The following is a 14,401-nucleotide window of genomic DNA, read 5'->3' as shown; positions in this document are numbered from 1 at the left end:
CTTTTTTGCTGTTCTCAGAATATATTGAATTTCACTCAAAATAGTGATTTCAATCGTACTCTTCACTTAACAGCGGGCAAAAAAAAAACAATCAGAAAGATTGTTAAAAAAAAAAACAACATGCTATTCTCATCAAAATACCACAAGATACAAATCACAGATATATAAAATGCTTACGGCTAACAACATTTTATTAGTTTAACTTACAAAAACTGTAAATGTTGTCGCTTTAAAATATTCACCGAATCTGAGGATACATTTTTGGAGAAGGCACCACGCCCACAACGGTTTTCTTCAGTGGTGTGGAAATGTTTTACTTTTCCCGAGGGGCAAACAATGACCAATGCCACCTTGGTCACGTGCAAGATTTACAAAAGAGTTCTGTCGCAAGGGGATCCAAACAAGAAATACTCGTACGGCACGGCAAGTATGATGAAACACCTAAGGACCCTTCATCCGAACAATCTTGCACGAGAAGAGTGCAAACGGATGAGAAACACTCCTGCTCCTGCGCCTTTCTGAGTTTCTTTTCTTTTTCTTTTTTTTTTCTGGCATGATTTCTCTATTTTTACGTTCGAAAAACAGTATCTGTAAAAAAGAATCACAAATAAATGTATATTAATCACTTTCAAATTTATACTATTCCATTACTGTACAAACACATTTTATATTAAAACTGACTAAGAAACTATATCCCTGAACCACAAGTGTGACGATGGTTAAAACACTACATGCATAGTCTATACTACTTTGAAGCAGTTCATGCCCTAAAGCCTACCTCACTAAAAGACTACATGCTAACTGACTGAATGATTACAGTACTATAAGGAGAGACACTGGGTGAGTGACAGGGTGTTTGCTAGAAGTGTATGAATACTGATTGGAGAATTGAAGGTGTGAAAGACAACTGTGTAGGTGATTAGAGGACTGCATCCATAGTGAATAGGCATTTGAAGCAGTCTATGTGCTAAGGCCTGGCTCACTGCATGAGTACTTGGGTACTGACGGAATGATTAGAGTACAGCAAGGAGAGTGCCTCAGTGAATTTATAAGTGGTTGGCTTTTGACACAGTGAATGGATTAGTACTTGGTACTGAATGGGTCACTAGAGGAGTGCAAAGGGAGTGACAGGATGTTTGCTGGACAGTATGGATACTGACTAGGGAATTGAAGGAGTGAAAGACAAGTGTATAGTATGTTAGAAGATTGCATGCATACTGCATAGACATTTGAAGCAATCTATGTGGTAATGTATGGTTCACAACATGAGTACTTGCAAACTGACTAAATCATCAGACTACTGCTAGGAGAGTGCCTGAGTAAAACATTTACATTTTCATTTCTGGCACAGTGAAGAGAATAGTACATGGTACTGCACTTTAGTGTCAAACCCTGACTCATTTTATCAATGCATAAGCAAAGAATAGCTTCTAAAGCTACTAAAACTTGACAACATGACCGGTTTTAAAACCGTTATCTGTCAGCAAATACACGATGTTACCAAATGCTTCTATCACAATCCTTACCCAAATGCACACAGACTCACAGTGTGATTTTAGACAAGCAACACTATCCTAGAAGTTTACCAAAACTCATTCACTAGTCTAGAAGAGGTAAGGGTACTGCACACAATCTACATATTTAAGTACAGCACATTAGTGTCAAAGCATGACTCATTTAATCAACGCATAAGCAAAGACTGGCTTCTAATGCTACTAAAACTTGACAACATGACAGGTTTTAAAAGAGGTATCTGCCAGAAAATACACAATGTTACCAAATGCTTCTCTCACAGTGATTCCCAAATGCACACAGACTCAGTGTGATTCTAGACAACAACCACTATACCTAGGAGTTTACCAAAAATCATTCACTACTGTGGAAGTGGTAAGGGAACTGCACACAATCTACATATTTCAGGCCTGCACGTTTGTGTCAAAGCCTGACTCATTTAATCAAAGCATAAGCAAAAACTGCCTTCTAATGCTACTAAAACTTGACAACAAGACAGGTTTTAAAACAGTTATCTGTCAGCGAATACACCATGTTACCAAATACTTCTCTCACAGTGGTTCCCAAATGCACACAGACTCAGTGTGATTCTAGACAAGCAACACTATCCCTAGCAGCTTTCCAAAAACTCATTCACTACTGTGCAAGGGGTAAGGAGACTACACACAATCTACATATTAAAGTACAGCACATTAGTGTCAAAGCATGACTTATTTTATCAATGCATGTGAGATAGTGCCATCTTTCTTGCATGGTATGCCCCCACTTTTTGCTGAATTGCTGAATGTAGTTTGACTGAGTGTGCCCTGGACTCCTGCCAATCAGGTGCCCAGGGCCTATGTTCCTTCCCTAAAACAAACCAAACCCAAATTGGCAAACCTTGGCCACATGTCAGCCCCTGGTAAATGGTACCCTAAGTACCCAGGGCTTTGTGACCTAGGAAGGCCTCTAAGAGCTGCAGCACTCCTTGTGCCACTCTTAAAGGCCCTGTACCCTTACACACACACACTGCCTTTGCAGGCTGAGTGTTTGGGTACAAGACAAAAACAAAGTCGACATGGCACCCATCCCTGTGTGCCATGCCAATCACATACACTGCCATGGCATACATCAGTCACCCCTCTAGCTGGGTGCCTTATGCCAATGGTGTGGGCACAGGAGCAAGAGCCCTGTACCCCTACAGTGCCCAGGTCCATTCCTGAGCCCTGTAAGTGCAGTGCTGCCATTTAAAGAGTACATGGTGCTGGGAGCTTGTCAAACACGAGCTCCACAGCACCATAATGGCAACACTAAAGACTGGGAAGTTTGGTATCAAACTTCTCAGCACATTAAACCCACACTGATGCCAGTGTGGGATTTAATGTACCCAGCACCCCAGAGGGCATCTTAGAGGTGCCCCCTCGAACCTAACCTACAAATCCACGTCTGCTCTGAGGCTGCCTAGGCTGCCACCCAGCAGACATGTTGCTGGACCCCTGGGTAGGAGAGCCCCTGCTCTCCTGGTCCTGCAACAATGCACATCCTGGGCGAGGTGCTAAATCTCCTCCCCCCAGGATGGGCAGGGGAAAGCTTCAAAGGCATGCCGCCTCTGTGAGCTTCCCCAGGCCCCTGCAACCCCCCACTCTGGCGGGAAGCTTTGGCCGGAAACCCCAAATAAGGACAGGGGATGTGCCAGTCTGCCAACCCCACCCCTCAGGTGGGGGAGGCGAGGTGAAGCACATCTCCGGGCTCTCGCCATCTTGAAGATGGGGAGCCCTACCCTATCAGGACTAGGCTACTGCCCCCCTCCCACAGGAGAGAGGCAGGATAGGGGGTGTACCCACCCCAGGACGGGGACCCATTGGTCCCTGCCCTTCACCTACCTGTAACGCCCCTAAATCTAGTATTTAGGGGCACCCTGAACCTTCCTTCCCCAGATTCCAGATTCCAAACTACGAAGAGCAAGAAGAAAGAAGACCTGCCCTGCAGCTGCTGAAAAGAGGGAGACACCAACTGCTTTGGCCCCAGCCCTACCGGCCTGTCGACCCTCGAACCTGCTCCTGCTCCAGCCCGGCATCTCTTGTGGCTAGCAACCTCACCAACCCCGGAGGACCTGGCTACCTTTTGGCTCTAAGCCCCTGGTACTCCCATGAGTAGAGGCTCTACTCGAAACCTATCTCTAACCCCTGGCAGCAGCCCGGAACCGCGAACCCAGCACACTCTGCACCAGCCGAGCCTGGCCAGTGCCGGAGTGAACAAAGACCCTGAGGATGACCGCAAGGCGACTGTGACCCCGAGTCTGGCACCCAAGGACCTCCCTCGACATTCCTGAAGAAGCCTGCAGCCTCAGAACCAGGTGCCCCCCCAACCGCGATCAACAGAGGGTAAGATTTCCCGACACCTAAAGGCACCCCTGCACGCGGCACCCCACGGCCCCCTGTGCCCAATCCCGGGGTACCTACCTATCCTCCAACTTACCTCTCGAAGTGGGGGTGGCACCTGAAGAGTCCTCGTCCCCGAGCTTGCAGTCTTTTTCCTAACCGGAGATTTCCCATTGAAATCCATTGAGCGCCCGAAGGCTCAAAAGCACTCTGCACCCAGCTGCCCGAGTGGCCCTGGCAGTGAAAACTCTACTCCTTCCTACTTCCCCACTTGCCTTGAGTAAGTGACCAGGAGCCCAGCTCCCACAGCCGCGTGGCTTGCCAGTCAGCAGCCACCAAACAAGGCCCCCCTATCCCTCATAGGATAACATTGGGCCTAACTCTCTCTGCACCCGGCCGCCCTAGAGCCGCTGAGGGTGAACCAACTGTACCTACCTGACCCTGGGAGACCCCTGAGTCTGTGCCCAGAACATCAACTCTGCCAGTCAAGTACTTACCCTTAAACCGCAAACTCTATTTTCCTCATAGGGTAACATTGACTGGCTTTTTCCTGAAATTTCTTCTAAGTGTGGACTTCTAAAATCTTCAAATATTCACCAAAAATCAGCCGAGTGACAAAAACGAATTTACTCACCTGTTCTTAGGTGAGCTCCCAGTGCTGGATCTTGGTGCCCAGCACTGACTCTGAAAAATCTCTACAACTGTACTTACCCTTAACTCAATTTTCTTCCATAGGAAACCATTGACTGTTTTTCTGTGAAATTTCTTCTAAGTGTCGATTTCTGCAATCTTCAAATATTCTTCAAAAATCGTATAATACCTGAAAACGTAATTACTTACCTGTTTTGGATAAAGGTCCCAGTACTGAGTAGGCACCCAGTACTGGATTACAAAAGTAACGAGAACATACTGTACCTGTAACCTGCATTTTCTTCCATAGGGAATCATTGACTGTTTTCTCAGAAATATTTTCTAAGTGTCAACTTTTAAAATAGCTAAATATTAGTTAAAAATCATTACAGTACTTATGTCGACTTTCATCACTTGATTCTGAGAACTGACCCAGGACTGAATCTAGGATCCAGTCCTGGAATTCCAAAAGTAATCTAAAAAGTAATCTGTTGTAAATAACTTGAATTTACCTTTGAGCTCAATGTATTGTTGTGTTTAAAAATAGAGTTGCCTACTGCAACCACTTGTAACTGTTTACTGAAGTCTATTGCATATTGCAAAAGTATTTATATGAAACATCTACTGTTGAGAAAGTATATTTTAACTCCAAGTGTTGGTTCTAAAATAAAACAAGCATATATTTTTTATATATAAACCATTGGCCTAGAGTTCAGTTATTGAGTGTGTGAAACCATTTGCTGACTGAGTGTGTACAACAAATGCTTTACACTGTCCTCTGGTACTGCCTTACTGCTCGACCAAGCTACCACTTTAGAGAGTAAGGTTATACCTAACTTTAACCTCTGTCAAACCCTGGGGGACTGTGGACTCTGTACACCCTGTACCTATTAAGGAACAGTATGTTCGAGGCATGTGGGCTGCTGAATTCATATCTGTGCATAGATCGCCGCCTAGTGTTGGGTCCGGATGATTGCACATTGTTGTCCTGGAAGAGTCTTCGAAGTATCACGAGATAGGTGACTCCTTCCCTGGACCATAGTGCGCATGGGCATCCTCTCCATCCTTAGATTGTTTTTTTCCGCCATTGGGTTCGGATGTGCTTATCTTAGCTCAAGTTAGGAAAATTCAGTTTAAGGCCAAAAGGCCTTTAGTTATCGTCGGTACTGTTCCCGTTCGGTATCGACTAGTTTCTTTAGTGCTTTAGCACCTTCTTCCAGCTTTTCGGATCTGCTTGGTCCGAACATCGAACTTCGATCGACGATGGAATCGAGGACTCCATTCAAACGGTGTCCTTTATGCCACGCGAAATACCCACACATCGAAGTCCACCCGGTATGCAACAAATGTCTCTCACCGGATCACGATGAGTCGAAATGTATGGCCTGTGCCCGATTCCGCTCGAAGAAGACTCTCCGGAATCGACGGGCGGCGAGATTGGAGGCGCAGCAATCGGCGCCTGCCCCGGCCAACATCTTTAGCACCGAAGACGAGGACGCCGAGAGTGTGGAAGACGTAGACTCCAGCCCCGCTTCCGAACACGACTTCCGATCGGAAGACGACGATGAGGTGATCTTTCAGAGAGAAGAAGTCGTCGAAGAGGTAGGAGACTACGATGAGGCCTTTGGGGCCGAGGAAGATAGCTCCAGCGAGGAGCTAGGCCAACCCGTCGATACGGAGGCCGAAAACATACGTCGTCATGAGGCTCAGGTCGAGGGATCGCCTTCGGGCCTTACCCAAGATCAATCTCACGGTTCTTCGGCCCCGCCTCGAACATTTCGCAAGAGCCATTATTATCGAAGACGATTGGATTCCCTTCAGCGAAACCGAAACCATCCATCGCACCAGTTCCATCGAAACCAAAAGTGAAACTGGTTGGGATCGGCTCGACGGCCTCGAAGCCCTCCACTCCTTAGACGCCGGCAAAGGTCATCGGCTCCGACCGCGCAAAAAGGGATTTCGGTGCCGAGCTCACCGCAGCGGATATGGGTGCCGAGCCAAAGAAGGCGGCCCTCGGTCCCCACAAGGCGCCTCGGCCTCTGGCACCGAAGACATCGGCCCCAACCGCCAAAGTCAAGGTGGCCACCCCGTCTACGTCGAAGACGGCGGCGCCTGCCAAGTCATCGACTCCAACGAGCGTCGATACCTCCCTTCGGATCGATGACCCCATGGCTGCAAAGATGTCGGGTGCCGCTTCGACGCCTACCTCCAAGGTGCCGACCGGCTCCAAAGAGCCATCTGCGTTCACCGTGCAACAGGTCTCGGCATCGTTGCAACGCATCAGAGAACGGGCAGCCCTCCACTCTACGTCGGGTCCTGACACGCACAAGGCTTCGAAAGCACCCTCGGCGCCGACCAACATCACGTTTGGGTTGCCGCCGCCCACGGCGCCGAAACTGTTCGAGATTCGGACACGTGTCCGCCAGACACAGTCCCCATCCACTGGACAAACAGATTTCGAGCCTTCGCAGCCACGATTTATCGACGCCAACACTGGTAGGTTGATGCTCCGCAAGCGGAAAATCACGCCAGAGAGGGGATTGGACTCCTACAAACTTCCTCTCAAACACAAATTGCCGGCAGGGTCAGAGCCAGTGCTTCATGAACACTTTCAACCCTTCCATCAGTATCCACCATCCTTTTCTCCTATGCCTTCAGAGGCAGACGCAGTAGAGGACTATGTAGGGGATGATACCACCTACCCTGGGGATGTCGATCCTGATGATCACCTGCAAGACCCAGATCAGGCATGGGATGACCCCACAGACCAGGGTACCGCACCAAATACCCATGACACGCAGCTTTATAACACAAAGACATCTCCCACAGAGGACACTGCTGCCTTTAATGCCCTCATAGAACGGGCCGCTGCCAATCATGGAGTAGAACTCCATTCTGACACTGTCGAAGAAGACCTCTTGGTGGACACTTTCGCCTCTTCCGAAAGAACTGTCAAAACTCTGCCCATGTTAAAAGGAGTTCTCAAACCTGCCAAAGACATTTTTAAAGAAACAACCAGGGCACGGGTGCTAAACCCCAGGATTGAAAAAAAATACAATCCTGCACCCGGAGACCCTATGTACATGAGGGGTCAGTTACCTTTGGACTCCATGGTGGTTGCTAATGCTCGCAAAAGAGCCCACTCACAAACAACAGGTGATGCTCCTCCCCCAGACAAGGAGTCCAAAGTGCTGGAGACATCAGGCAAACGGATTGCAGTGCAAGCAGCAAACATCTGGCGCATTGCCAACACACAGGCACTCCTGGCCCGTTATGATAGGTCCCACTACGACACACTAGAATCACTACTCCAACATTTGCCAGATGAATATAAAGAGGCTGCGGAGCTCCTCATCAGAGAGGGACAACTCCTTACCAATGCATCCATCAAGTGCGCACTGGATGCAGCCGACACAGCGGCGAGGGCAATCAACACAAGCGTCATGTTGAGAAGGCATGCATGGTTGAGAATCTCAGGCTTCAAGCCGGAGATTCAGAACAATATCTTAAATCAACCGGTCAACCCAGACTATTTATTTGGCCCTGAAGTTGACACTACCCTTGAGAAAATAAAAAAAGACACTGACACTGGGAAATCAATGGGGGCTCTGCAGACGCAGCAGTTTCGTAGTGGCTCCTTTCGTCGCCCCGGGAATAGAGGAGCAGCTAGAGGTCAGGGGTCACAGCAGCAGTACACTAAAGGGGGCACACAAAGTACCTATGATAAAACCAACAGAGGTGGATATCGTGGCTCCAGCACCAAGGGCAGAGGACGTGGTTACGGCAACACCAGGTCCTCCCCCAAAAACAAACAGTGACTCCCTCTCCCTTCCCCCCGACCACATAACACCTGTCGGGGGGAGACTCCAACGGTTCCTGTCAGCGTGGAAAACCATCACCACAGACAGGTGGGTCAGGGACATTATCCAGCACGGTTACTGTCTCGAATTAACGTCCACTCCACCCAACATACCGCCAAAGCACCGTCCTATGTCCGTAGAGCACTTGGCATTATTGCAGCAGGAAGTGCTAAGTATGCTGCAAAAAGGTGCAATAGAGGTCGTGCCCGTCAACCAGCAGGGGACAGGGGTGTACTCTCTGTACTTCTTAATCCCAAAAAAGGACGTGTCGCTCAGACCTATACTAGACCTGAGACCCCTCAACCAATACATTCTCTCAGAGCATTTCCATATGCTCACCCTACAGCAGGTTCTCCCGCTACTCAGTCAGGGAGACTTCTTAGCCACACTGGACCTAAAAGATGCGTATTTCCACATACCCATACACCCATCACACAGGAAATATCTCAGGTTCACTATTCAGGGACATCACTATCAATTCAAAGTTCTCCCCTTCGGAGTAACAACAGCACCCAGGGTCTTTACCAAGTGCCTAGCAACAGTGGCTGCACATCTACGGAGACAACACATTCACGTCTTCCCTTACCTGGACGACTGGCTTGTTCAGGCAAAGTCAGCCCAGCAATGTGCCAGCCACATGTCCCTCACCATTCACCTTCTTCACAGTCTGGGATTCTCACTAAATTACCCAAAATCACATCTCCAACCCGCACACGTACGACAGTACCTGGGCGCGACCATAAACACTCTGGCAGCCACAGCTCAGCCAAATTTAGTGAGGATCAACAGCATGCAACTGCTGATCTCAAAGTTCAAACCCCAACACTCCCTTCCTGCGCGAGTGTTCATGCAGTTGATAGGCATGATGGCCTCCTTTATGTTCATAGTCCCACACGCGAGACTACATATGCGCCCGCTTCAGGAGTGCTTGGCACGTCAATGGAATCAGGCTCACGGGCAATTAAAAGACCTAGTGTTGGTGAGCGGTCGGGCATACAACTCTCTTCATTGGTGGAATCCACAAAACATTTGCAAGGGCCGACCGTTCCAAGAGCCTGTTCCACAAATAATACTGACAGCGGACGCCTCTCTCCAGGGTTGGGGAGCTCATGTACTCACTTACACAGTGCAGGGGCTATGGACAACGCAACAAAAGAAGATGCACATCAACGTTCTGGAACTGATGGCAATCTTCCTAGCCATGAAGGCATTCAAAGTACACTTGTGCAACAAAGTCGTGTTGATCCGGACGGACAACATGACTGCCATGTACTACATACAGAAGCAGGGAGGAACACACTCTCCACAGTTGTCTCATCTGGCTCAAAGCATGTGTAAGTGGGCCATTCAGAGGAACATATTCCTCATGGCGGAACACCTCCCCGGCAAGGACAACCAGATGGCGGATCTGCTCAGCAGACACAGCCACCAGATGCACGAGTGGGAGCTACATCCGTCAGTTCTCCAACCGTACTTCCAACAGTGGGGTCATCCAGAGATAGACCTATTCGCCACAAACGCAAAATGCCAAAGCTTTGCCGCCAGGTTCCCACATCCACAATCACAGGGCAATGCGATATGGATGAACTGGTCCGGCAGATTTGCGTACGCTTTTCCCCCAGCGCCATTAATACCGCTGGTGGCACGCAAACATGCGACAACACTCACTGACACTCATCCTAGTTGCTCCCACATGGGCGCGCCAACCATGGTACACCACCTTTCTAGAACTTTCCCTGGTGCCGCATTAAAGGCTGCGGATCAAACCCGCACTTTTAACGCAGAACCGTGGCGAAATTCAGCACCCAGATCCGCAACAGCTGAACCTGGCAATCTGGCTCCTGAAGTCTTAGAGTTTGGCTACCTACACCTGCCACCTGACTGTATGGAGATCATCAAGGAGGCCAGGAGACCCACTACCAGAGCTTGCTATGCGGCTAAATGGAAAAGGTTTGTCATTTACTGCAACAACAATGACATTAACCCGCTGGACGCATCCATTCAAAACATCATCTGTTATCTCCTACACCTATACCGATGCAATCTGGCATACAACTCAATACGTATCCATTTAACCGCGATAGCAGCCTATCTCCAAAACAGGCAGCACCTCTCTTTATTCAGAGTGCCTGCCATCAAAGCCTTCTTGGAGGGACTCAAACGAGTAATCCCCCCAAGACACCCACCGGCACCGGTGTGGAACCTCAATTTGGTCCTCACCAGATTAATGGGTCCACCCTTTGAACCTCTCCATTCATGTGAGATTCAATTCCTCACCTGGAAAGTAGCCTTCCTAGTGGCAATCACTTTGTTAAGAAGAGTTAGTGAACTCCAGGCACTAACCATTCAAGAGCCATTCATACAGGTTCACGCAAACAGGGTTGTACTACGTACCAACCCCAAATTTATGCCCAAAGTGATATCGCAGTTCCACATGAATCAAACTATTGAACTGCCTGTTTTCTTTCAAAATCCACAGAATGTCGCAGAGAGAATGCTCCATACACTAGATGTAAAGAGGGCCCTCATGTACTATATAGACAGAACTAAGGACTTTAGGAAAACAAAACAACTTTTCGTTGCCTTTTCTCCACAACACAAGGGCAACGCCATTTCCAAAGCAGGTATAGCCAGATGGATCATTAAATGTATTCAAATTTGCTATCAAAAAGCTAAACGCACATTAACGATTCCCCCACGAGCCCACTCAACACGAAAGTTAGGGGAGTCCATGGCTTTCCTAGGAAACATTCCTTTACAGGAAATATGTAGAGCAGCCACATGGTCCACTATACATACATTTACCAAACACTACTGTGTAGATGTACACTCAAAACAGCAGGCAGCTGTAGGACAGGCTGTTCTCAAAACTCTTTTTCAGACTGCTGCAGCTGGCACGGGTAGCCGCCGCTAATGGAGGTACTGCTATGTATTCTATGCACAGATATGAATTCAGCAGCCCACATGCCTCGAACTGAATATGCTACTTACCAGTATGCATCTGTTCTTGGCATGTAGGGCTGCTGACATTCATATCGCCCACCCTCCTCCCCGGCGCCTGTAGCGGCTGCAGCACTCAGAATTACTGTATAGCATGGTCATCACTTTCTGTATCTACTCCATCACTGCCACAATGGCGAAAAACAAGGATGGAGAGGATGCCCATGCGCACTATGGTCCAGGGGAGGAGTCACCTATCTCGTGATACTTCGAAGACTCTTCCAGGACAACAATGTGCAATCATCCGGACCCAACACTAGGCGGCGATCTATGCACAGATATGAATGTCAGCAGCCCTACATGCCAAGAACAGATGCATACTGGTAAGTAGTATATTCAATACAGTGCCACTTTCTCACAATGCATAAGCAAAGACTGGCTTCTAATGCTACTAAAACTTGACAACATGACGGGTTTTAAAACAGTTATCTGTCAGCAAATACACTATGTTACCAAATGCTTCTCTCACAGTGGTTCCCAAATGCACACATACTCACTGTGTGATTCTAGACCAACAACACTATCCCTTGCACTATACCAAAACACATTTCTTCATCTAGAAGGAGTACTACATTTTAGTATAGAAACATAACTCATTTCACAAATTCATAAACAATGACTGGTTTCTAATTCTACCAAAATATAAAAACAGCACAGTTATCTGTCTGCAAACACATGAAAAACACAAATGCTTATCACAGAATGGTTTCTACATGCACACATACACTGTCAATAAGATTGTAAAGAAAAAAACTACTCCCTACACTTTAGCAGGAGAAATACATTAGTCTGATTAAAATCAAAATAGTCTACTTGCATCCCTCACAATTAAATAACTCACCTTTCAAGCTGTTTTGTAAATTAAGAAGTATATCAGTCACACACCAGATATCAGTCACACACCAAATGTTCTTATACAGAATCTCTGCACTGTGCACCTCTCAGCAAAAACAAAGAATGGCAAAGTTTCCCTTTCATTTTCCACACATATACATGTAAACATCAAATCCCAATCCTTCACACATAAATTCAAAAGCAAACACACTTTTCTATTGGTTAAACATTTCAACCCTTTCCAAATGAAATGCATTTCAACCCTTCGCCCAATCTGCCTTCTGCCTGTTACCATAGAGACAGGTCATGGAACACTGTACTGAGCACACAGGTCACAAGTTCAGCACACAATGTTGCTAAACAAGACAGCAGGTGTGCTTGACTTTTCAACATATCAGCTTATCATATATAATGTTCCTTACAATCAGTTTTTGTTAACCAATAAGAATCATGCGTTTAAAAAACAGAAATATACACCCTACCTTTCAGTGTAGGAAGTTGTCATACAACCAATGATTTCTTGTCTTTTTTTCAATGTTTTTTTCCTTGGATCCGCGCACCCAACGCGAGAGGATCCGTGCAGCAAACGCGATAGGATGCGCGCACCCTGCGCGCATTTCGCCAATTTTTTTTTTTTTTTTAAAGGGGGCCCCAGGGGGTCCTTCTGGGACCCCCTAAGCACCTCTAGAGGGTCAGAGTATTTCCACTCTGCCCCCTGTATATGTTTTACACACTTATTCCCCTTGCTTCTTCAGCCTCGCTTCTACCGAGGCAGAAAATGGCCGCCAACATTTCCTGGTTTTGAATGTAGACAGACACTCGACAGCCAATTAGCATTCAACGCTTGATCGGGAGGGTGTGCGCTCGATTCGGGGAGGGTGCGCTTATGGTGCGGGTAGGGTCCGCGGATCCTCCCCGTCCATAGATATCACTAACATTTTTACCCTAATTTTCTCAGGAACTAATGAACAGATTCACACCATTTATGCAAAAGGCACGAGTCTGAACTGAGGACTACCTCTTTGCCAAATTTGGTGTCATTCCGTTCAGCGGTTCGGGCTGTAGCTGCGACAACAGATCCTATGGGAAATTGCATGGGGAAAACGCGTTTTGGGACCCCCCTTTTTTCTCGGCCCTCGCTTTACGAATCACCACGAAACTTTCAGGGTAGGAGCGGAGCGAAGCTGAACAAAAGTTTGGAAAATTTCACGAGGATTCATCAACCGGCGCCAGACTTATTGGGAATAGAATGTTGCGGGTTTCCTATGGAAAATAGGTCCTAACTATAACTATCTACTGGCGACCGCCAGTAGATAATGTATGTGTATATATACATATATAAAAATATATACATCGGCATATCTATATAAATACAAATATAAATGCATGCATACATATACATATATGCATACATATGCATGTTATGTACATGGAAGTTTGAAAAACACTAATAAAAGCAAAGCTAAAAAGTCACCTAATTACAAACAGAATTGCTTTAACTTAAACGAGGGCGAGACCTATTGCATTTTCAATGCTTGTTTTACATTGGTGGTTGAGCTAGGTGGTCTGGCTTCTAGTAGGTGCTATGTCACACATAAGGGGTTCTTTTGCTCTTTGATATTTATGTAAGGAGAAATTGCGTCTTTATAGTTGCGTATAGGAGCAACGATTGATTCCCTTACCGATATTTGATGGGTGAAAGTGGTGTTGGTGTTTGCCTGGCAAGTGAGAATTGCGCGGGCAGTATTCAGTCTCTAGTTCTTGAGGGAGGAGAGATGAGGAGTGGCATCTAGATTTCCCTTCGATTGTGTTGAAAACCTGGTCAGTTGTGCAAGTGAGATGTGATGGGTAGGATTGGATGATGTATAGGTGGTGATTTAAAGAAGAGACAGTACTTAGTAATGTTTGGGGGCTGAATTTAGCAAAATCTGAACATGCTGACTTTAAATCATTCTGGGAGACTGGTGTGTGAAGCTTTCTTACAGTATCCAATGTGGTGTTTCAGGCAATTCGTGATGGAGTCATTGAAGCCAGCATTAACCATGAAAAGGGTTATGTGCAGTCCAAGGAAATGATAGACATCTATTCTACACGTGAACCCCAGCTGGCCTTCCACCAGAGAATCGCCTTCTGTCTGGATATTCACAACATGTCTGTCAAGGTAATGGTAGCACCTCGGAACCCATGCCCCTCAGCCTTTATCCC

General features: G+C 47.0%; 1 protein-coding gene across 1 annotated transcript in view; it reads left to right on the top strand.

The window, feature by feature from the left end:
- PSMD3 (proteasome 26S subunit, non-ATPase 3) overlaps nucleotides 1-14,401 on the top strand; it is a 153,319-nt gene that overhangs the window by 118,312 nt on the left and 20,606 nt on the right. Inside the window, exon 10 of the mRNA XM_085640448.1 lies at nucleotides 14,202-14,357. Coding sequence (XP_085496574.1) covers nucleotides 14,202-14,357 — 156 coding nt within the window. The remainder of the gene's footprint in view (nucleotides 1-14,201; nucleotides 14,358-14,401) is intronic.

Source organism: Triturus cristatus, unplaced genomic scaffold (assembly GCF_964204655.1).
Source record: "Triturus cristatus unplaced genomic scaffold, aTriCri1.1 SCAFFOLD_200, whole genome shotgun sequence".
NCBI lineage: Eukaryota > Metazoa > Chordata > Amphibia > Caudata > Salamandridae > Triturus > Triturus cristatus.
The sequence above is the reverse complement of the archived record's forward strand: the minus strand, read 5'-3'. Positions and strand labels throughout refer to the sequence as shown.